The sequence below is a fragment of the Lissotriton helveticus genome, chromosome 2_1 (genome assembly GCF_964261635.1).
Source record: "Lissotriton helveticus chromosome 2_1, aLisHel1.1, whole genome shotgun sequence".
Classification (NCBI taxonomy): Eukaryota; Metazoa; Chordata; class Amphibia; order Caudata; family Salamandridae; genus Lissotriton; species Lissotriton helveticus.
The window spans coordinates 261,950,302-261,974,209 of NC_136059.1; the positions used below are offsets into that span (position 1 = coordinate 261,950,302).

At 45.0% G+C, this 23,908-nt stretch overlaps 1 protein-coding gene across 1 annotated transcript; it reads left to right on the forward strand.

Moving 5' to 3' along the window:
- The first annotated feature begins 924 nt into the window (after positions 1–924).
- On the forward strand, positions 925–22,523 carry LIPG (lipase G, endothelial type). The gene is made up of 10 exons (XM_078674789.1): positions 925–1,331; positions 5,574–5,770; positions 7,834–8,013; positions 8,431–8,542; positions 10,302–10,526; positions 11,003–11,245; positions 12,932–13,052; positions 17,863–18,084; positions 19,095–19,205; positions 20,180–22,523. The coding sequence occupies exons 1-10, from the start codon at positions 1,244–1,246 to the stop codon at positions 20,211–20,213; spliced, it is 1,533 nt and encodes a 510-aa protein (XP_078530915.1). The 5' UTR covers positions 925–1,243; the 3' UTR covers positions 20,214–22,523.
- Positions 22,524–23,908: the final 1,385 nt, after the last annotated feature.

Below are 23,908 nucleotides of genomic sequence, written 5' to 3' on the forward strand. Positions count from 1 at the left end.
ACAACAACAAAAAAACATGAACCCGATTTTGTGTAAAGTGGTGCACTTCTAAAGCTCTCCAATGTCCTTGGGCCAAACTCACGCTATATAAAACCGCCAAATACGAACAAATAGCACGGGATATGCGAAGCTTTATGCCCTCCCCCCTCATACTTTTCTCAGTTTTCTGTTGATGGTTTTATTTGCATTTCGTTTTATGCAGTTGCAGTGTACTGCAGGGGATCGTTAGTTTTTACAATCGGGAAACGGAAAACAACTATTAAAATGCCATTCCAGTAAAGACAGAACTGCGCTATTAAAAAAAAAACTACAAAGTTATTATTATGATGATGGATTTATTGTATAGCGCATGGCTACCCTGCCCGGGTTTCTCAGCGCTTGGAGAACTGGCAGACCAACCTAGGGAGAGCTAAAACAACCATGTTTTCAGTTCCTTCCAGAAACAACAGATGTGTTTGCTTCTCTCTCTCGCATGGAAGCCTGATCTATTCATTTTAAATTGTCTCCAACTTCTGTCTCGCGCACCTGATTCCAAAGCTGACACTGTCCCACTTGGAAAAGGACAGTGCGGATGACGCTGGGGTGATGCTGGTGGCATCACCCGGGCTGAAGTAGTGTGTATGTTGCTATGTGCAGCCCCGCCTGGTCCTTTTATTACACAGTTCCCTACGCATGTCTTTGTTTCTCTGGGGGCCCTTGTCTCCCCAGGCTCATGATCCTGTCAGAAGGGGGAGTGTGGGGGGATTAACTGCCCTCTCCACCAATCCTCGCACCCGCCGCGGCCGCCGCCCCCTGCCGGAGCTGGGAGGGGTGCAGCAGCTTTCATTCAAACTGTTGGCTTCATTGCAGCGTGTCAGCGGAGGGGCGCGACCAATCAGAGCGCGGCGCGGTGCATAAATTATGAAAATACGCATCTGCTGATGCCTCGGAAGACTGCGTCAGCACTGTTAAAACAAGTCTGTGCCTTTTCTTGCCGGACAGACGGGCAGCACCCTCTCAGCGGTCAGGGTGGTAGGGGGTTATTTATTTAATTATTTATTGACCCATTTCCTCCCCCACCATCTCTCGCCCTGAACGGTGCAAACTATAACTTGTCACCCGGAGCAGAACAACCTCTGAGAATCTCCCCACATACAGCACTTATAAAAGAACAAGAGACCCCCTCATTTAATTAAAAAAAAAAAAAGTAGCCGGGTCTCCTGTGAATTATAGGTTTCCAGCGACCACCCCCTTCCCGGGCGACATGAGCAGCTGGATTCTGTGCCTGTGCATTGCATGCCTCCTCGCCCCCGTGGAGCCCTCGCAGTTGGCCGCCGAAGGGCTTCTTCAAGGTAGGACTGTAGTTTAAAGTTTGTGAACTGCTTGCAAACATTTAGGTGTGTATTTATCTGCCCGCGGCACGTTTGCCGTTTTCCCTTTGTATGCCTTTAAATCAGTGTGTCTCCTATTTTGTTCACACAAAAAATGTATTTTGTTTTAAATAAAAATGTACTTCCAAATTTAGTTCGTTAGGTTTTGCATGTGTGTATCGTAAGTGTGTGCCCCCATCTTTCGGCCCGGTTGTGTTTCACTTCTCATAATTTTTTTCTAACTCGGAATCTTAATTCGTTGCCCCTGTGGACTCGCTTTACTCTAACTTATGATTTCACCCGGGTGTGCGCTTCTTCTGTGTCGGGGGAGGGGGTGGACCTAGGGGCCCTGGTTAAAGTGCATCATGGGTAACATGAGACCGATGCGACCCTTACCCCAGTCGCCCTCTGCACAGAAAGCGAGGAGGCCTCGGTGCTGTTCAGTCCGCGGCCCCGGCACAAGCGAGAGTTCATTCATTCCCCTGCTCAGTTTGTGTCATGAATGAATGATCTGGTGCTGCTCCCGGCTGTGGGTGGCTGCCCTGAGGCATGGTTGGTCTGTGGGCGGCACACGCCCGGCACCGTTGAGCTGGTTCCCGTGGGGTTTAGTTGCGCCGGTGTTACAGCGCCTGGGATGTAATTACTGTCAGGTGTGGGGCCGGGACCGGCGCCCCTCCAGTGGATGGGTTGTTGCTGGAGTGGGCGTGGCCTCTGCAAGCCTTCTCCCCTTGGTCCCTCGGCTAGCAATGATGCCATGGCCCTGGGGCAAACGAGGAAACTCCCCCTTTGATTGCTACTGGGGGTAATAAAACACTTATCGGAGTGCAGGGGCCGCTGCGCCCGCGGTAGCTCCAATCTCCCGCCCGGCTGCAGGGTTCACCTTTCTTAGTCTCCGCCTGCGTTTGCTTAGGTGTGTTTTAAGGCTAACAATGACGAGGCGGCAGTGCGATTGCGCGGATACCAGTTAGTCGGAAGGGCTTTCTTTAGAAGCAGGGGGTGTGGCAGGGTGGCTGGCACTGTGTGAAAGGTGTGTGGGAGGCATTGATACGGTCAGTGCATCGCCTCGCAGAAGGAAGTCCCTGCCCCCCTCCCCGAGAGGGAGTCGTGCCGCATGAGTGACTGAGACTGCGCGCGTGTCGAGTGACAGCCGCTGCGGTAGAAGTTACTGACTCCCTGAGATCACCTATTGCAGGGGGGGGGGGGGGGTGCGCCGGGAGTGTCTGGCACTGTGATAACTTGCACTCGAACTTAATAAAAGTAAATGTTTCTGGAGAGCAACAGAAGCTGCAGGCACCCCAGTGCGTCTCTTGCCACAGCATCGGTGGCACAGGCTGTGGGGCACCAGTGACCGGGGTCCGTGGCATTGATGAGTGGCACTAAAATGAGGGTCTATTTGGCAGCATTTCCTGCCTCCGCGCAGGGGCCCTTCCCTGGCGCAGGCGCTGTTTTGAGTACCTGTGTGTAGTAGCAGGGGTTGCAACAGTCTTGTTGCGGGGGGTGTGGTGTGTGCATTTTGTGGCCATCTGTCTCGACTTGGTGTAGTTTGTGGTGGGAGGGAGCGGAATTATCGTGATGTAGGTTTTGTAGTTGGCACTGCGTGGGGGCATCTTTGTGTAGGGTGTGGCGGAGGTGTTTGGCACGCTTGATGCCGGGCATGTGGCATGAACAACGTGGGCTGTCCTTGTTAGAGCGATGTGGCAGGTGTCTGCAGTTGGGTGGATGCTGGGTGCCTGGTAGGCACTTCGTAGCGCTGCCTCTAGCTGTAGGAGCAGCCGTCATTACATTGAAGCAGGGTGTGGGGCTTGTCTTTCTATAAGGCGTGGCATTGCCTTGAGGCAGGCTGTGTGGTGTGCACTGTGGGGCGCATTCTTTAACTGCAGAGTTCCGGGGTAGTGGTGTCCGCCATTGTTGTGATGTACGGCGTGGGATCTGTCTCTGTGTAGCGTGCGGAAGGCCTTATCTTAATGTAGGGCGGGTGCCTGTGGGGGTCTGTCCGTGTTTTGGTCGAGGGCGCCAGCAGTAACTTGTAAAGCGGGCAGCGCGTGTGGGCAGACGCTTGGATCGAAGCGCTAGAAATAACTGTCCCATGCGCTGGAGAGGCGGCTCCCTACGTGTGTGTGCCATCGCTAGGCGTGTGTGTACGTACAACAGTACAAATAGTTATTATATCAGCAATATGCAAAGAAGTGCCTTGTCACGGTGGCGTCAGCGGGCAGGTGTGGCGCCCTTGTTTCATGGATCGGGCAGGTACCGGGCTACTCTTTGTGTACACGGATTAAAATGTACTTTGGCTCAGGGCAGGCAAACCTGACGCAATCCTGTGCCCCGTTCGGAAGAAAATAAATGTGGCAGCGTCCCGGGGGCACCTTGCTCAGACGCGCCAGTCTGCACAGGCGATGGGGTTCCCCGTGCACTGCGTGATGCTATGATTGTGCTGCCCTGAGGGGGGCAGATGTATGTGTGGGCCAGTCTCGCGATGGAGCATGTGCTCCAAGCTGCTCTCACTGGCACGGCTGGGTCAAGCCCAGCTCAGGGATGCATCCGGTCAAATGCATAATAACCCTGTGTGTGCTCTTTGGAGGGGCCTGAAACTGCCCTATATATTGGTGCGGTGCCGTTGCACGAGAGATTGTAGGATCCGCGAAAGCATATCTCTGGCGTGAGGGTAAGCATCTGACACACGTCATCCAAAGGGCTAAGTGTTCCTAGGCGCACACAAACACTGGCAAAACCATCTATAGAGTTTGAGTTTGTTGGCACAAAATCCTACACAAGCAAAGCCATCCTACAGCTTTAATGTTCGTTAGCTGCACAATTTCTGGAATTTTATTGGCACTCCCAGGCATGCTACCACCAGCTTCGGTGTTTGCTGGCGCACATCACATGCCAACCAACCAGAGGGTTTGAGTGTTGGCACCCAGGCAAACTGCACCCAAACGTCCAACCTGCTTCAGTGTTTCACACATCACACTCCAGTCCGTAGGCATACTTCCCCCAAATATAAAATTGACTCGAGTGTTTTTTGTCCTACTTCACACTCCAATCAATCCATGGGTTTCAGTGTTGGGCACACAAGCATACTACATCGAATCCGCTTCATTGTTGTCCTACATCTTACGCCAACTACATCTTACGCCAACCAATCAATTGGGTTGAGTGTTGGCACATAGGCAATCTTCAGCCAACCGGCTTCAGTGTTGGTCACACATGCACACACTCCCATATTTGACTGTACTGCTCATTGGCTCACATGGTATTCCATCCAGCCTTCAGTGTAGGCGTAAGTTCAACCTCCTAGGAGTCCACCTCACCAGCATGAGGCGCGAGTGCATCGAGTTCTGACATCCAGTGGTAGGGCACGCTTTCAGTGACTGCCAGTGTTCAAGGGCGTTTTTAGTTATTGGTGGCTCAGCGTGAAGTCTTGCAGCCACACCCCTGCCTTCTACACACTGTGCTAGTACAAGGAAAGGTCACCCAACTGGTTGGCCCATAGCCAGCAGCAAAGAGATTCAAATCTAAATGCTGCCATGACCTTTTTTCTGTCAGACCTTGCTGCTGGACTCATCAATAAAAAAAAAAAAATGTAAAAAATGGCTAAGAGCAAAATTATTGTTTGGTCTCAAAACATACTTTGAAATAATAGTCCCTAACACTGAAAGGAACTTCTTTGTGTGTGGATGTTTTCCTTGTGAAAGGGCAGAAACCCGTCACTAACAGTGAAGTTAGCCAATGGCTGAAACGAGCGGACTCCTTGTCTCAAGCTGTGTGGCTTGGTGGGCAGAAGAAAAGTATAAATGACACATTGACCAGCACCAACTAAATAAACAAGACACTTAAAAGAAATTTCATCACCACAGACAACCAACAGATGACAATCCCAGCACTGTGTGAAAATGGCGTCCATATTAAGAAAGCGTATAGATGGCTTACTAATGGTAGAAGGTGGTGGGCAGGTGCCGACGTCTCAATGTCTGCTGCTCCCAATACTTTATTATCAAGAAAAGGTGGTCCCTATGGAGGGAAGTATGGCCTTCGACTCCCCATAGGGACCAGCCTTTCTTAGTAGGAATTGTCCAGCCCAGGTCGCTGGGTTCCCCCTTTCCCCCAATACTTCAGTATGTGTTGTAGTGCTTGAACCGCTTCCCGCTTCCAGTATAATTGTTCATGGGTGCCTGCTACACTGGTTCTTTATGATCCATTGGAACTTTCTCTTTCTCCCAACAGATGACACAATCGCCAACATGCTGAAGGAGGTGCAAGAGCCTGCGGCCACAGAGGCTCTCCACGTGAAGTTCAATACGAAGTTCTCCCAAGACTTTGAGGAGCAGGGCTGTTACCTCTCTCTGGGTCAGGATAAGTGCCTCGAAGACTGCCACTTCAATATAAGCGCCAAGACCTTTTTCGTCATCCATGGATGGACGGTAAGCACGCCCCCAGCAATGGAAGTACAGACAACATGGTGGAAGATGCTAGGGAGCATTTTGTTCTCCATTTGGAAACTGGGCTCCATGCGGTATGATACATGGGTGTAGTTCAGTCTTGCCTCTACTTTTGGCTCGGTGTGTAGAGGGTGCTATGCTACGTTAATACCAGCTGTGTTACCGATCAACACTCTTGGGTGGGTTTCCAGGTTCTGCTTTAAACCTTGCGTGCTCCGGGTACAAAGGCTGGGCTCAATGTGGGTTGTGTCATCACTTGTAGAGTTTAGTTTTGCTCTGAGAGGGAAGGCTGTGGCGGCTTTACTCAAGCATTTTATTGCCAGGGGTTCTTAGTTTGTGTAGGATCTTCTCTGGGGTGGTGGCTACTTGTTAGTTTTTTATTCTTTGATTTGCTGCAGGGAGGCAATCTACTACTTCCAAAATAGCAGTTTTACCCAACTTTTAGACTTGTATGATTTTATAAGGGCCTTGCCTGGACCCCTAAATACCTGCATAGCGTTACCATTGCATGCCCGTGCTGCAGTCAAGATGTGTTTGGCTGAAAAGCCTTTGCAATGGGGCTATCACACCAAATTTGCGGTTGGGCAAGCAGCCGTGAACTGGTATCTGGATGTGCACTTCTTGCGATGGCACTCTAGGATACCCTGCTAAGTCGTAAAGGCGCTGTGGACAGTCTGGGCCTGTTACGTAACATCAACCATGATGATCTACCGCAAGGTGCCTTACTCATGCCATTTAAGTCCCAGTCTAAGCTGTGCTGTATGGAGATCTCATAAATTGCTGAGCCCTTGCCCGTGGGTTCGCAGTCGCAGACCTTTTCCATAGTTTAGTCATGTGACTCTGGAAACTTTTGCCCATTCCTTCCAAACTTCTTGCAGTGAGCTCCTTCTTCACTCCGCATATCTCGGCATCACTTCAGAGCTTGCTCTGGCAGTGACCGTTCAGCATGGACACAGTAAAACCCAGTATTACTTTAACATGGGATGGTTATGCATGAGGTAGGTGGACAGGAAAGATAACGTGATGTGGTGCTAAGGATTTTGAGGTTGGAGTGCGGGTAACATAACCCTCCATTATGGAGCTTTGCCCCCGTTGCCACTTTCTTGGTATCAAATTGGCCAACATAGATTCTTGTCCATCCTTCTTGGCCATTGATATTCCTCAAGGTGACGATTGATTTATAATTTATTATTCATGGCGGAGACAAGGTTGACCCATGTCAGTGTTGCTTATCGCGTGGGTGTCCTCCAGAGGTACAATCGCACACAAAATTGTATCTTGGCAGAGAAGAGATGAATTCTGGCACATGATGCTCTTCAAAGAAGTTTTGCAATCCTTGTTTTTTCCACAATATGTGCTCCAAGATTGCTACCTAGAAGGTAGTGGAAAGGAGTTTCTCTTCCTCGCTGATACATGGTTAACATAAACCACTAAGGCTGGATTTGCAAATCTTGTTTATTTGTGGACTAAAATTGTCTTCGAAAGTAGTTAAAAGGGAGCTTATAATTCTAAAATCCTAAATACCCCAAGCTGTTTAGTTAGATTTTTGTTGTCAGCTCAGACATTAGTCTACCACCTAAAATCCTTGTATAAACAGTGTACACCTATTCTGTCATTCGGTAAAGTAATTTTTAATTTGAGATAATAGTACCTTGTATCTAAAACTTTTATGCAGTAGAAGCACAGAACTAGTTAAAAAAAAATGCAGCCAATGAATACTAAAGTTGTATTTTGTCCATGGTTTGGATACAGGGATGAGTGGACCATCTGTCCACCATAAAGACCATTGTGTTTGGTAATGGCGTCTCAATACGTTTGTGGCTGCTGGACAATGACGACTTGCCCAGCACCACGAGTATGCGGCACTGCACTGCATGCTTTATACCAAGGACTTGAAAGAAAAGTCTCCTCATGCATGAATGTGAATGGCACAATGGTTGGTGGGAGCATAGTCTGTTTCTTCACGGTTGGTTGGAATGTGGTTTTGTTTGACAATGTTTTTTTTCTTTCTCCCCCCCCCCCCCCCTCCCCCCATCTTTGTGTAGATGAGCGGCACCTTTGAAAGGTGGCTGGAGTCGCTTGTGATGGCTCTGAGGGAGAGAGAGCAGGACTCCAATGTGGTTGTGGTTGACTGGCTTCCTCTCGCCCATCAACTCTATCCCGATGCTGTGAACAACACCAAGGCCGTGGGGGAAGACATTGCACGGCTATTGAACTGGCTGATGGTAAATATTTGATCATTGGAACAAAACAATTTTAATCGCACATTTGTGGGTTTTTGGTTGTGGTTTAAAATAAAAATAAAAATGTTTTAAAGGAAATTTCAGTTTTTCCTTATTGAAATGCATTTGTAGGCATAGCCTGGAAGGTTAGGGTCTTGTAGTATTGACTAGCCATATTCACACGCCAATAATACCTAGACTATTATATTTTTTATTCTAAAGTCTGCATCGCAGTGACTGTCATTGACTCTAGCATTTAAAACCTTTCTGAACAAATGATCTACCTGTGTGGAGTTTGAACTAGCGCTCGCACACTGACCGCTTGCATCTCGTGCTTTCCCTCACGCATCACTTTTGCTGGCTTATAAATGAAGTATTATGGTAGAAGACTGGTGTTGAACACCTTTCTATTTCTTGCAGGAGAAGTGGAATTTCCCACTCCACAAGCTTCACCTGATTGGCTACAGTCTTGGTGCTCACGTGGCGGGGTATGCCGGCAGTTTCGTAAACGGCACCATTGGAAGAATTACAGGTTTGTTTCACCACTTTAACCAGGGGGATCTGACAGCTATCTGTGAATGTCTCTGTGAGCACCAGATTTTTCTTAGTCTATCCCTTTCTTACATTTGAGGTAACCTATTCTGTATTTCACACATTACAAAACGCTTACCTCCTCACTGATTTCTGCTTCCTAAAATGCCAGGTAGAGAACATAGATTGGCAGGGCCTTTAACATTGAGTGCTACATATAGTTTGATGTAATCTTTTAATATGGATGGAAGAGTTTTGGTGCATATTAAGTGTGCTACATAGATTACCTCCAAGGAGGGAGTTGACTCCAATGGCTGGATTGGGTATTCAAGAAATTGGCATGGGGTAGGTGTTCTAGACTAAGGGGATGTTCACTAGAGATCAGTTTTCTAGTAAAAACTCAAAGGGGGTTGGGGGGAGGTAGAAGCACGCGGAAAGATCACTCTGCTTCCACAAATTTAGCATGTCTTAATCAGAAGAGAGTGAACTTGGTGATTTATTGGTATTTTAGTGTACCAGTTGTCAACGTAAAACACTCAAATATTTGCCACTGGTTTCGAAAGCTTGGACCGTTATGGGCAGTACAGGCCGAAACTTGTTGACCGTATGTGTGATGTTACGCATCCAAACATCACCTCCTCACCTTTTAATTTTAACCCTGTATACTGCACCTGTCTTTAACATCCATTTTTAGATATAGGAGGTAATTTGATATATCACTACATGGCTCCTGCCAGTACCTTGCTTCAAAAGGAAACCATACTCACCTAGAGAAGCAAGTACCTAGGTGCAAAAACCAAAGATGACTCCGCCCAATACTATACAAAAGTGGTGATTACTTAACACCACCAGTGGCAAATAAAGGTTGAGGGTTTTGGGTTATCAATTGGTACCCTAAATATACTAGTAAATCACCAAGTTCCCTCTTTTTAGATCAGTTTTCTAGCTGCGCCATTTTTTTTCTACAAGGAAAGCAAGCATTCTACTGGTGATCGTGCGTTGGTAAATTTGTCGGGTTGAGACGGTGTCTAAAACATTGGTCTGTACGAAGCAAAAAAGGAAATGTTATCTACTGCTTCTGTGCAACTGGTAACCATACACCTTTTTACATTTTTTTTGTTTTAATTAAAGTGATTTGGTTACTTTCTTCTTTCTGTTCCCTGGGGTGCTGCATAGCCTGAAGTCTGGCGTCTCCTTGAATGTGAGAATTGGTGAGCGATTGATAAATGTAGGTTCGCATAAGAACATGAGCTTTATTATCTTCCAATAACACAGTAGCCATAAAGTTCCTAGACTCTTGACTCTCAAATTGCATATCTTCTGGCTGACTGAGCAGTGTACTGTGCTGATCCTATAGCCTTCTCATTTCCACTAGGCCGTAGAAGCAATAGTTGTACAGCTTGATATTGGTGCTTGTGGTGAACTTTTTTTCCTTGTATCTTGATGCCTGCTAGTAGCAAACCCATAGCTGACTTTAAGCAGGTATGTGTTTGTACCAAGCTTCTTCCACGCCTTTGAGTTGGTTCATATTTGGTGTTGGCTTGAGCACAGTGCAGTCCTTGGCCCAAATGACTTGTGTTGGCTACACTGGTTAATTAGACTTGTGGACCTCTTCTGTTAAGTCTTCCTCATGTTTTCTTAACTTTTGCCCCGAGGCACAAGGGAATCACTTTTTCGGTAGAAGAAGGCAAAAATAGTGGGTAGCATCACACATCTAATGAGTGGTTATTTCTATAATTCGCTCTCTTGATGTCTTTCAGGTTTGGATCCAGCTGGCCCAATGTTTGAAGGTGCTGAGCCAGACCATCGCCTGTCCCCTGATGATGCAGAGTTTGTGGACGTCCTTCATACTTACACACGAGAAGCACTGGGTGTGAGCATTGGGATCCAGATGCCCATTGGCCACATGGATGTATATCCTAACGGAGGGGATATTCAGCCTGGATGCGGCTTTGGCGATGTTCTGGGAGCACTTGCATATGGAAGTAAGTTTTGACCAGTAGACGTGTGGTTAAGCCATTGAGGATGCACATGTCAGTTTCTCGGCTCTTGGCGAAAACAGTTTGCCCCAATTTTGGACGCACTTGTCTTTCCCTATATATTTTCGAGCCACCTATTGGGTTATGGGTTGAGGTACGGTATTATGCGGGTAAATCTAAGTTTAAAATAACATGAACATGTGTGGTCTCCTATAAATGTGCAACAAGAACTTTAAATCCAGTCCCCTTGGTGAAGACCAACTCTTGCTTTTTTACAGTCAGAACTTTTAGAAATGAAAAAGTTTAATATTTCATCTGTTGCACATTTTTGCAAATGTAACCCTTTCAGTTCTATTCAGCAGAAGTCAGCCATTTTGGATTGGACAACATCATTGCTTTTCCAGCCCTCTTAGTGTCGCATATGTTTTCTGTTGGTTTGTGTGAGCAGAGTTGTCAAACTAATCAGTTGGTGTTTTTTTCAGATATTGGCGAAGCCCTGAAATGTGAACATGAACGGGCGGTGCACCTTTTCGTGGACTCACTCGTGAACCAAGACAAAGAGAGCTTGGCCTTTCGATGCACAGACTCCACCCGCTTCCGGAAGGGCATCTGCCTGAGCTGTCGGAAGAACCGCTGCAATAACATTGGGTACAATCTCAAGAACATCAGGAGCAAAAGGAGTAGCAAGATGTACCTAAAGACGCGGGCAGATATGCCTTTCAAAGGTAAGGGCATGGCTTGTCAGTGGGGATCCATATGTGCAGGAATGTGACTATTGCTTCATATTCCTTCAAAGACTAGCTTTTTTTTTTCTTTTTAATTTCCATTGACCAAGTTATGAGCTTTGCCTAAAGCAGTTCAAAGTTGACACTTAACTAAAAACATTTCCACATATGCCAGTAGTAGTGATAGTCAAAAAGGCAAAGTAATGCAGAAATGGGACAGAGGGTGGAGATGTGAGAACAGCAGCGACCAAGATATTGTCAAGACCGAAATCGCCAATCTCAGTATGGCCATTCCACGCCCACCCCTTCCAAAAAAATGCAGCAAAGTTAAGAAATTAAATATTGCCAGAGTGTATGTGCCTTTAGACCTCCTCCCTGCGGCAAGATCTCGGGGCATTTCGCTGCAGAACTCGGATTTATGACCTTGATTGCCAGAGTAATATAGTTTTTAATTGCTTTTTATTTTGGATCCAAATTTTAGAGTGCCGGCCTACTCAAAGTTCATTGGCTATATCTTTGGGTGTCCTTTTTCCACATTTGGGGGCTGCAGTTGTAGGAAAATCGACTTAAGTTCTATAAATTATTATTTTACTTATCCGGGGCAGCGTTATGTTGGAGGTAGGATGGAGTGATAAGGGGAAAGTAGTCCTACGGAAGACCAGGCCTTTCTGGTACGGCTTAATTTCATGGGACTTGTTGGACCCCTTACCCCGCCAGGGCCGCATCCTATAAACCACAATATATGCATCTCTAGTCGGTGTTTATTTCTTTTATGGATCACTTGGCAGTTTCCATGACTGCTGTAAGAGTTCAAATCTGGTGTTAGACGGCAATTCATGATTAGTCTGCGCACTGGATTATCAATGTGGCCTTTACCACTGTGGGAGTGGCTTGTTTAATCTACCAGCGGAGTATGCTGATTGGACGGATCCAGCCTCCCCCTTGCTTATGATAACATCAGTATAGCTAGTTGCCTTCACCAGACTGTCCCTTGCAACAACCAGGTGTACCCCTGAGTTCTAGATATTGAGTGAGCCAAGGACATTTGGGAGGTACACATAGCCATTTGGCCATGTATGTTCTCTAGTTCTGCAAGTAATTAGGTTTGAGATGATATTTGCTGATCAGTGTGTGAGGTAGATCGACAAAATGTTTACGTTACCTTTTCTTTATTCAAAGTGTTTCCTCAAATTCTAGTGTCTATAATACATGCTGTATAATCAGGCCGATGGTTTAAAGGGAATTCTAGAAACTGATCACAATGGAACCTGATGTTCTGTGAGCATAATCCCGTGTATTGGGTTAGAGGGGAGAGATTGTTGTAGTAAGCATAAAATAAACATTTCTCTCACTTTAGAAAGACTGTCAGTAGGTGATTTTTGGTGGGGTGGGGGTGACTTGTTAAGAAGGGAATGATATTGGCGGTCACTCTAGGGTTGTGGTCTACAGGATATTCAAGTTCCAATGGTGGTGCAAAATAAATTCTTTTTATGCTTTTACATTTGGAGACTTTTAATCCTAATGTGTGTGGTTCGATAGTTCTGGTTAAATTTGCACATCTTTTTCTTTAATGGGTGTTGCGTTTAGGAGCGTATTCTGTACAGGATTGGTCACATTGTGTCTTTTTACAGAAATTCTATTTTCTATCTGCTAGACTAACTCTATATCCGAATCTTTATTTTACAGCTTACCACTATCAGATGAAAATGCACATCTTTAACTACAACACCTTAGAGGAAGAGCAGCCGAGTTTTACTGTTGAGCTTTATGGCACAAATAATGACACACTCCCACTTGCTCTAGAAATGTAAGTAGCATGGATCTCTTCACTGAATCTTGAAAAGCTCCAAGGGTTCCTTTAAATTTGGGGTTGTGCAAAATGGTGAAGCTAGCTGGACCACTGGCATAGGTCTCCAATCCATTAGATGGAGCTGCTATTTTAATAAACCTATTCTGAACTACAGCAAAGATATTGGTCTCTTGTGGCTGGTAGTATGCATTTGCCTCTCCTAGCTTGAATGAGGTTCATTTCGTTATTCTAAAGACCTACGATGGTACTCTTGTTACATCCTGTACATGACCATCTGAACTCCAATGTTGTGCTCATTGCAGGAGGAAGTGTTAAGAGCCTGAAACCTCTCTCCTCTGCGGTTTGCTTCCTTCTCTTACCCATGTGGACCCTTGCTTTGTCCACTACCACCTACATCCAAAACCATCTCAACAAAGATCTCTTGGGAGAACCCACATTAAATAATTCAGACTTATTGCATTCAATTCTGCACCTGGCTGGGACCCATCAGTGGCATAGAACCCAAGACCTTTAAGTCCTCGTCCCTTTGATAATCCAGTGGTGGTATTAGATGGGCATTTTATGGTGCAATATTTGTTTCTGACTTTATCTTCTGCGTTCTGTGGTGCACAGCTGACCACAGATTATTATTGTTGTGTTTCCTGGGCTGGACCTGTGCTCCTCTCCTTTGTCGAATGCCATTATAGAAAGAGCAGTAAATGCTTGATGTGGAAATGACCATTCTTCCTCTTTCAGTCCCCCTGCCCCCCACCCCCCGCATTCTTAATCTCTCAAACCACTAGTGCTACCTCCTTAACAAATCCAAGAAGTTTACTACAAATGTCCTAACATGACCATCTCATCAAACATTTAATCTAATCTTCACTTTTGACTCGGACATACAATGTCCATAAAAGCTGTAGTTTCAAGCAAACCTGCAAATGTCAATTGAGAAGCTGATTATGACCCAAGCAAATTATTTCCCCAACCCTTTGTGGTACTGTAAAAGGTTAAAGGAACGAAACTAAGGCAAATCCATATGCCATCTTGAAAACCAGTATTGATCAGAATACTCATCTGACCTGACCTAGGACTACAGGTAGCCATCCGTGTAGGGTTTGCCAAGATTCACACCCAACAGTACAATACTGTTCCAACACCAAACTTTTACAAGAATTGTTACGTCAGTAGCTCCATATTTCATTGCCACCACAAATTCTTTTCCCACTTCTGCATCTCCCGCTTTTAATGAGAAGCTGTGGGTTTATGCAAGAGGTTTTATGAAAATACCCCATAAATCAGTGGATCCTATTTGGCTGTAGGGGGAGCCTAGTCTATGGCAGGTTCAGGATCCGTAAATGTGCATGCCATTGAGAAAAGATTACGTAGTTGTGGTTGTGTTGAAAATCTGGGTTCCCTGAATTTAAAATGAATGTCCATGCTGCAAACCCACATGATCCAGTAGCACCTAGCTGGGTTCCAAGGAATGTCGTCTGTACTAAGGATTTTTCCTTTTGAAGGCAGCCTGAAGAAAATATTGCCCCTTAACAATAATAGGTTGTCCCATTGTCTCTCAGAACCTGGTTTCAGACATCCCGCAGGGCAGACCTGTTTAGTTACCTCTTCGCTGACTGATAATAGAATCATTTTGGCTCTTTGAGGTTTAGAAGCAACATGTAGCCTCGCAGTATGGCCCAAGTGCGCAGATGAAGTATGCACCTTGAGAATTACTGATGCACACAAGTCGATTTAAATAAGGTCCACATTGAGGACCCTTCCCTTTTTTTAGGTCGAGCAGACGGAGTGTCTGCTCGACTACTATTGTTGCCCATTAATGGGAATGTGGACACCGATGTGGACGATGTGGACAAGCGTTTCCTTCGCGGTTTTCACCGTGGGAGCGCGCGTCTCACCCGCGCATGCGCAGAGTAACTCAGCAATTTTTTTTTTTTCCCAGGCCCGAACCGAATCAGGTATCAGAGCGCTTCACATATAGGCAGCGCCCACCCCTCTGCATGCGCACACACAGGCGAGCGCATGCACACGCAGGCACACGGCAAACACTCGCTCACACACACCCCCCTCCCCCACAGTCACACACACGCACTCCAGACACATACACACACGCACACACACATACACAGCCCGCCCCCCCCACTCGCGCGCACACATGCTCTCCCCCCCCCCCCCTGCTCAGCAACCCACTCACCGGCTTCATTCCTGCGGCGGCTCTCCTCAGCTGCAGGGCAGCAGGACTCTTCTTCCCTCCTTCGGCACCCGAAGGGTAGGCTCCTGCCAGCTCCGGTGCTTGAAACGCGGCTCCCATCGTGGCTCTTCCGTTGGAGGCGGGGTAGGCTCCCGCCCTCCTACTTCCTGTTTCCTGTTGTCGCGCCGGCCTGCCTGACTTCCTGGTCGCAGGCCGGCACAGTGACGGCGGTGATTTGCGGTACTAATTAATTTAGTTATTTTTTTATTTGTAGCGTGGTCCGCTTTCACTTTAGCGGCCGCGTTTTTTTATTTATTTAATTTATTTGCAGCACGGACCGCTCACTTTAGAGGCCGCGCTTAGTTATTTATTTAATTTGCTGTTTTCTTCTACGTGAGGGGCACAGGCGTGGCTAGAGCCGGGCACATCACGCGAAGCTTGATCACGCCCTGCCCTTCAGAACAAGGAATGCTGTACAATAACCAGGTTGTAATTTGGGTCTGTTTGGTATTCGACAGATAAATCAATAGGCAATAACGTGGCAGAGATTAGACACTTGCAGGCTGAGGGCATCAACAATTAATCTGGGTAGCTCTACATGTGTGCTCTTGGACGGAATCAGCCCCGCGGATTCCAATTGCTCACATTACAAACAGGAGGGGCCTGACTTCAAAGAGATATTGGGTTCACCCTATTAAGACCCCATTAGCATAAGAACGAAGCAGTTTCATGTGAAGAGAATTTAAAACCGAAGCACCCATAGTGTTTACAAATACCCCGTTTACAGTTACATTATGTAACGAGTTACAAGCTGTGTTACTTAACGAGTAACCTCAGCTCCCGGCTCCTGCTTTGGGACTGTGGACAAAGGTGTTCGGTGTCTTGGGTGAGGCTTGGAGGGCTTTTATCCACCCGTTGTGGTTAAAAGTAGGAGCCCTCGGTGTGCTGGACTCTACTAACAGAGGGGAACTTGTATGTAAAGTCTTACGGGAATACACAGTCCGCGCAGTCACTTGAGCTCGGAGACCCCACACTGCTTGTGGAAGGAGCCGGGGAGTGCACCCACAATCCACAGCTCTCAGATCTGCTTGGACCATGTGTTAGCAGCTCATCCGCTCCAAGGTCTGCTGTGCACTCTGGGACTTGTGGTCCGGATTCTGTAAGGGGCACAATAGGACTACAACACCCAGAATTCAAAGAAAACAAGCATTTGCAATGCAATAGGTCTCGCATTTACGCGTGTGTAAGCTAGTGGCATTGTAAATGACAATGCCTTTTATTTGTTTTAAAAATGAAAACAAAAATAAAAGGCATTGTCATTTGCAGTGTTAATAGCTCAAACTTGTTTATTCTGCTATTGAAGACAGCTTAGTCTGTATTTTTCCTTTAACACGTACATCTGTACACGTCTTTCTGCTGATGCTTGCATTGACATGAGCAGGCCTTCACTTTCTACATTCATTACACATTCTCCCCTTTAGTTGAAATTTTAACTATTTCCTCACCTTTCTTTTTGCTTGGAGTCACTAATGTGTATACATTCTCCTCAAATGTGTTTTGGAAATCTTTATAGTGCACGCTGTGTACCTGTTTTAAAAGTGCGCTGGGTAGCTGGGGTTATAGTAACGCGAGTGATGCTCACACTCAGGTGCAGTTTCCAGTAAAACGGCGGACCCGCAGCAACTCTGAAGATCGCACTGTAGCAGCCCACAGGTGAAGTCCCACATCGCCACTGTGGTTAGGACATCCCTGATCTCTATTTTGTTTTCTAGAAAGATGCCTCCCCTGTTAATAGCAGGCAAATATTGCTAATTATTTTACCCAGTTGCTATCACAATAGACATTAACAGCAGGAAACCACATCCAGCGTTATAAAAACGTAACTACTGCAAAAAAAAATAGCCAATGCCATTTACAATACTAAAAGCTCAAACTTTTCCTAATGCGAGACCGATTGCATTGCAAATGCTTGTTTTATAGTTCTGGGTATATTTGGTCCATGTCTACCTGCAACAAGTTAGATGCAGACTCCTTTGAAACCAGGCTGCTTTGAATTCCCTTTGTCCTGAAGAAGACCCATTGTGATGTGTTGAATGAACACACTTTCCATTGCGGGTCGTAACTTCGACAATAAGAGTAGGTGTTCGTCTTAATGTCTTATATACCTACATCAAAGGAATAAGTATTCATGTTTGAACATTTCAACCAGTGATGAACGGATTCCCTACTGAGATATTCTTTTTATTTATTGTGCAATGTTTAGTGTCTTGTTTATTGGATTATGTGTTATGTGATTCACCCTTTGTATGGCACTTGTATATGTTGTGTAACAGTACTGTGATTTTGGTATATGACCTGTGTTCCTTCATGAAGGAATGCTAATATACCGTATAATTTATTTGCCTGCTTCTTTATTTCGTACTATCAAGACATTAGATATTGCAACATTGATTGGCTTTTCATAGTTTATCAAGAAACTTATATTTTCAAAAGAAATTGTTTAATTCTCGACAGAACCTATTGTTATATACCAAAGGAAATATTGGACATGGCAAATTGGCTTGCTTTATCAAAGATGTGTCTAGTGTTGAACCTCAACTGTTCTTCTGTCTTGATTTCCAGACTTGACCAGATTGGCTTCAATTTCACAAACACCTTCCTAGTTCACACAGAACATGACATTGGCGACCTCTTAAAAATTAAACTCTCCTGGCAAGGGACATCTCGGACATGGACGTCCTGGTGGAAAGGTTTAAAGAGCTACTACTGGTCTCCTGAGGATGCCAGAAAGGAAGAATTGCACATCCGGCGCATACGTGTGAAGTCTGGTGAAACCCAAAACAAGTAGGCATAATTGTCATAACTTTTCTTTCATTTGCTCAAGTCATTTTATCGCTTCCATCTGGTGGTGCGCTGGTAAAGAAGGCATTGAAGGAACCAGTATAGTGGCATTTTACAGGATGACTCGTGTCGGAGTGCTTGAACCAACAACTAGGTCGTCCTACCCCCCCCCACCTGTCTGAGATCCTTGTATGTGAATGGAAGGGACATCATTAGTTGGAGCCTGCTTCATAGCTATGACCTTGCCCTGGAGCACATCTGTTTCCATCGATAGATTCCAAACCGGAGTCATAGAGCAAAGGTTTGTAGATGTATATAGGGTTATAAAACTTCTTTTTAATTGCAGAAAAGTATGAAAGGCGCTGTAGCCTTCTCGAATCCAGTGATGCGGCTAGGAGCCGATGGCTCGTACTTGGAAATCTCGCTGGAGGCACATCTCAGCGAGCACATAGCAGACATGTAGGGGATAATGCCCACTGGGAAAAACAGATGCCATTTTTATGCAGTGAATGCAGCAGTTCCGTTTACAGCCTGCCCTACGCAGGGTTTAATCTCCTAATAATCCAATGGGCCATCTAAGGCCAGCACAGATTTAAATCTAATCGCCTAGATTTTTATTTTCAATTTTTTTTTTGTGTATGATAGTCTCCATATTTCAGTTCGATGAGAATTTCTTGCATGGCTTCCCAAGTTCAGAGGTTGTGAACCACGTTTTACATTGCGTTTTCCAACCACAAAGAGGGAGGCAAAATTTACGCGTATTGCATCTCTTCGGAAACGTTTCTTCATGCAGAAGTCTGTTCATTTTAATTTTCCTTGGTTAATTTTCAGTGTGGCGAATTCTCATTGCATGGCCCAAGTTTGCAGGCCCCTCTGTCTATAGCCACAATTCCAAATCTAACTCAGCAAGCTACCAGCTCCCTCCGTTACTTTCTTTCATGTGCTCCTGTTATGCGGTCAAACCTGTTCGTCACTGCATATGCCCCTGTTTATGAATGTTCTCGTCTTTCCAGGTTTACGTTCTGTGCCGAAGACCCTCTTCTCATTAACAACAAGATCACGCCTGGTGGGGAGCTTTGGTTTGTCAAGTGTCGAGACGGCTGGGAAATGAAAAGGGGGAAGAGGTAAGGTGTTTTTTGTTCACTTTATTAGGTTTCTTATGATTTACATACATTTGTGCCTCTGCTTGAAATGGACATGTTTCCTAGAGCCTGTAATCTCAAATGAACTGGGAATAGTTAACCAATTCTTTAGATCTGTTGCCCTGGGAACAAATTCCTTTGAGATGAAGCTTGTGCTTGTTGGTGCCTTTACACTTTCTGGTGCACCGCTTAACCTTCTGTACATTGAAGAGGATTATATTTAAAGTTCAGCTTTTGGTCTAAGCTGGCACAGTATCCACTTCTTTCCTGGCAGGCATTTCAAAGAGTCCACTGAGGGATGGTGCAGGGTGTCTCCTCTCCTTAGGAGTGGGAAGGGGAGGACCACCCACCCATCACTGAAAAGCAACACGCAGCATTGCTGAAGCACACTCTGTTCCTACTGCTCCGTATCTGAAGCCGCCTTTTTTAGGTACCAGGTCTTACTTGCCTGTAGAAGCCTAGTTTGCAAGGCTGCATCCTGGTAGAGATAACGTGTCGATACGGTGCCTTTCTAGCGTCTGCTCTCACCAACAGCATGCCTATATACCTGTGGCATGCCCACTTGCCAACACAGCTTGAGAACTCCAACTCAGAACCACCTACCCTTTCCCATTGAGGGAGTGGGGGTATCCTTTGTGACTTTAGCACTTTTGACCAAAATGATGGCCTTTTGCCCAACACACCGTAGTTTCTGCATTTGAGGCATTTCCCCTCTACAGGTCAAAAAAGACCTACCTATGTAACACATGCAATGATTGGTGGAGAAGAGGCACTCAAACCAAAATAATTGTTGACTGGGTAGAGTTTGTTGGCAACTTATATTTTGTAATTCTCGCCTTATGTTTAAAAAATCAGGCACGTTTTGCATCACGTTCGAAGTTTTCTCACAAGAGCAGCTACTTCCACTTAGGAAACAGCCTCTTTCACTAAACATTTTAATTTCTTGTTTTTTTCAGATTTCATTTGAGCTCTCAACATGGCTTGCACTGAAGATCTACATCAAACAAAGATTGCCAAAAACGCACTTGAAAAGAAGTTGCTGCACAATCTGATCCCCAAGCGCCCCGTGGTGACGCGGAAGTGAACGCACTGAGGAGACTCTTTTCTCATGGTGGAGGGTTGGTGGCTGGTTTCTGGTCCCTCACTTCCACTCCCCTCACACTCCTGTCCTGTTACTGTGGATCCAATTTGAAGACCATCTGAAAGCTGGCCCACTGTACAGACGAGCGCTTTAAATTGTCCTGTACCTGCGCACGAAGTTGTCCCAAGGAAAGGACTTCAGGTTACATTTGTTTGTTTGTTTGTTAGTTTTTTTTTTGTTTTTTTTTTGTGGCAGGTTCCCAAGTATACATGGAGTTTGGTGTTGGATGCTGATGAAAGGACCTTCATTTGGACAGAGTTCATTGACTCGTTCAGAGGTGAACTGAACTGGGAAGGAACCATACTCATTCCGGCTATAAGAATGCACTTAATATGATTCAGAACAGAACATAATCAGCTTTTTTTTTTTTGTTTTTTATGGATACAAATCGAAAAACTCTGGTCTGTATCAGGATATGTGTTGCTTCCCTGTTCTCTGCCCTTGTTTATTGTAGCATGTTTGGGATTTTCATTGTTTACTTCCTCCATTTGTGGGGAACTGAACCCAGACGTGTGTGCACGTGCCCTAGCCGCTGCTGTGCAGTAGGAAACAGGTCATGTGTTTCAGGGCAGGTTCACAGTTGTCAGTATTTCATGCGTGTCCTGGCCAACCACTCTGTCCTCGAGCTTGCGTCATCGCGGTCTTATGAAGTAGTATGATGGAAACAACATTTGTGTTCCTGTCTGTGTGGCTGTTTGTTACGTTTGCTGCTTGTACCAGTGGGAATTGTGAAGAGGATGCCCTTTGAATTCTGTTTGCTCAGGTCTCTGAGCCCTGGTAGACTAGCACTGACTTATGTTTTTATAGTTCACCAGTGGTGTTTTTTGGGGGGCATTCTTGAAAACCTCTAAGGTGGTTTAGGTGTGAATGAAGGCATATGTGATTGAAGGGGACCCCTTTTGCCCCCTCCTGAATCCTAGATCTTCAAAGTAACGGGGTGGTAATGCACACATTTCAGTGGTTTTCCTGGAAGAGCAGACGCCCAGAATATAATTTGTTTTGCTTTCAAAGCTTAGATATTTATTAGTAATTTTTAACATGTATTTTATTGGCATGTGTGCTGTTCTAGTGAAAGCTAGCCTTTCTGGATTTTCTTTGTGCATCCACTCCTTTTATTAAAAGATTAACTCTGCCTCCTGATTGGTTACAGAAATGTGGAAGGCAGCACGTGCTCTCAACTGTGCCAACAAAATGGCCACTAAAAAATGAAGCTGCTGTAGAATGCCCCACATACTAAAGAATATGTTGACATACAAATGTTGAATCCTTAAGGGAGGAAGGGTTGTTTCTAGGGGACTAAGAGGTTACTTCATGAATGTTGTGCAGGCTTTGCTTGGTAAGTCGCTGACCTTTGGTAAATGGCCATGTGATTCTGTTGAAATTAACTTGCACACCCTGATCATTGCCTGAAACATTGCACTCTGCTTGCCCATTGCAATGCACTTGTGAACTTTTTGTAGATCTAATTTATTTTTGTAGGTGGGGGTTGAGCAGATGACTTTGCTCATGTACTGAGGCTTGCATGAAAGAAGTCTCAATGTAAGGTTGCCCATAAATGCACCATAATGGTGCGAGAAGAGAACTGGAAACCTTGAATATAAATTTGTCAGTGGTGACATACTGTCATCAGGGACTTAATACCCTTCTGCTTTGTAAATGTACGTTTGTGTTTCACTTTATTGGCTAAAACTCTTTTCCCCCACCCGGTCTCAGAATAAGCAGCCGTTAAAAAACAAAAACAAAAAACAAAAAAAAAAAAATGTTTTTAGGACAGAGTATTTTCATTGGCTGTGAATATTTTGATATATCAAAGCTGAGGCTTCCTTGTTTTTGGCCCCCACAGCGCTCTCTCTCCACTTGCGGACCAACCATGCCCGATCCTAGCGAGTCGGGATCTCATTCCATGTTGAAGTCTGTCTCCACTGAGACAGATGGAGCATTGTTGTGAACTTTCTTATGTGTGCGCACATTGGAGCCTACGATATTTGTTTTGCCTTTTTATCATTATGCCATATTTATACAGTTCTCAATCTTTGTATGTATAACTTGTAGTATTTATTTTCTATGTATATAATATAAAAATGTTAGTTGCACATGCTTTTTGAATTAACAGTGACTACTTTCGGAAAAAAATTAAATAAAAAAAATCTCAAACTGTGCCTTTGCAATTGTGTTTGAAAATATGTTTCGGCTAATTTCTGGAGAGGTCATGCATTGCTTATTCAAATGTTTGAAACTGTTTCCGCACAAAAAAGTTATTTTGGTAGCCTGGCTTGGTTCTTATTGTTTCAGGTGATGAGTCTCCTGGTTCGACTTTGTCTTACTAGAAGCAGTGTTTTTTTCCCCTGCAATCCCCCACACTTTAAAGAATTTTGTGAAAATACCCGCACATGTCGAATGTTGAATCCATATTTTACACAAGGACAGTGGATTGTGTAAAATACACTACTAGCAAAACTGAACTATTAACACCCAGCCCTAACGTATCTAATATTTAACCATTCAATAAACATTCATAGGCCCCCAAGCAAGTGCACTTTGCACCATATCAAAATAAGTTCTCCTCTATTAGCACTAGTACAACATGGCGCCCAATTTGTTCTTCTCTACTCTTAATGCCCGTTGCAATCTCTCTAAAGAAAAACTTATTGTAGAGTTCACTATATTAATTGTGTGGGAATGGGCAATATTAGTGTTCAAAGTCTAAGCATTTTAAACCGATTAGGATTTAAATATTAAGTGGCTGTCTTCAGAGTCTCAATCACTCCAGTTCTTGTTGACGCGCCACAGCTCAGATTTACGATTTGCTGCAAGGCAGTGTGTTGTAAATAGATCAGCAGGCAAATCCAAGGAAGTAGAAGAAGTCCTTTATTAAGTCGTAGAGTAAGACCGGAGCGGACTCTTCCCTGTAGCAGCAACCAGTAAACTGCCACAGAACTCACAAACATAAGATCCCAAGTACACAGAAGTAAAAGCATTCCTAACATTAAGCATTCTACTTTTATATTCTAGAAAGACTAGAGCGATAACAAACACTACAATGTACTACACATCTTTCTTTCAAAAGAGAACGCAAAATAAAAAAACAAAAAAAACTAACCGACCAAATCTTGTAAATAAGCAGGTGGTCTGCAAAATCTTGGAGTACGTACATTTGACAAACCACACTCAGGTAGACCCTGAGCATAAGAAGCATGATTTTGAGAAACAGGAGCATCTCCAGCACCAGAATTACTGACCTCACTTCGAGACAAACACTCCACTGGGGAATGAACAGCCAAAAGATAACCACTGGTAGTAGGAGAAAAAGAATCAACATTACCATTGGATCCATTGGTAGTTGGAGAAGAAGAATGAACATTATCAATGGATACAGCCCTATTTCTTTTGTAAAGAGCTACTCTCCTAAAATTCCAACACTCTCCAATGTTGAGAATAACAGTGGTCAAGAACTTTCTTCACTTTGAAAGGCCCTTTGAACTTTGATAGCCCTCTCTGCACCCTACCACTTTTAACTTTAACCAAGTCCCCAACTATGAAAGGA

What these genes read in the sequence shown, in the direction of transcription:
- LIPG (XM_078674789.1), top strand. Translation starts at nt 1,244, where the DNA reads ATGAGCAGCTGGATTCTGTGCCTGTGCATTGCATGCCTCCTCGCCCCC. An exon ending in GGCTATTGAACTGGCTGATG is followed by an intron (nt 8,014 to 8,430) that starts GTAAATATTTGA and finishes TATTTCTTGCAG; the next exon opens with GAGAAGTGGAATTTCCCACT. An exon ending in GGCAGATATGCCTTTCAAAG is followed by an intron (nt 11,246 to 12,931) that starts GTAAGGGCATGG and finishes TTTATTTTACAG; the next exon opens with CTTACCACTATCAGATGAAA.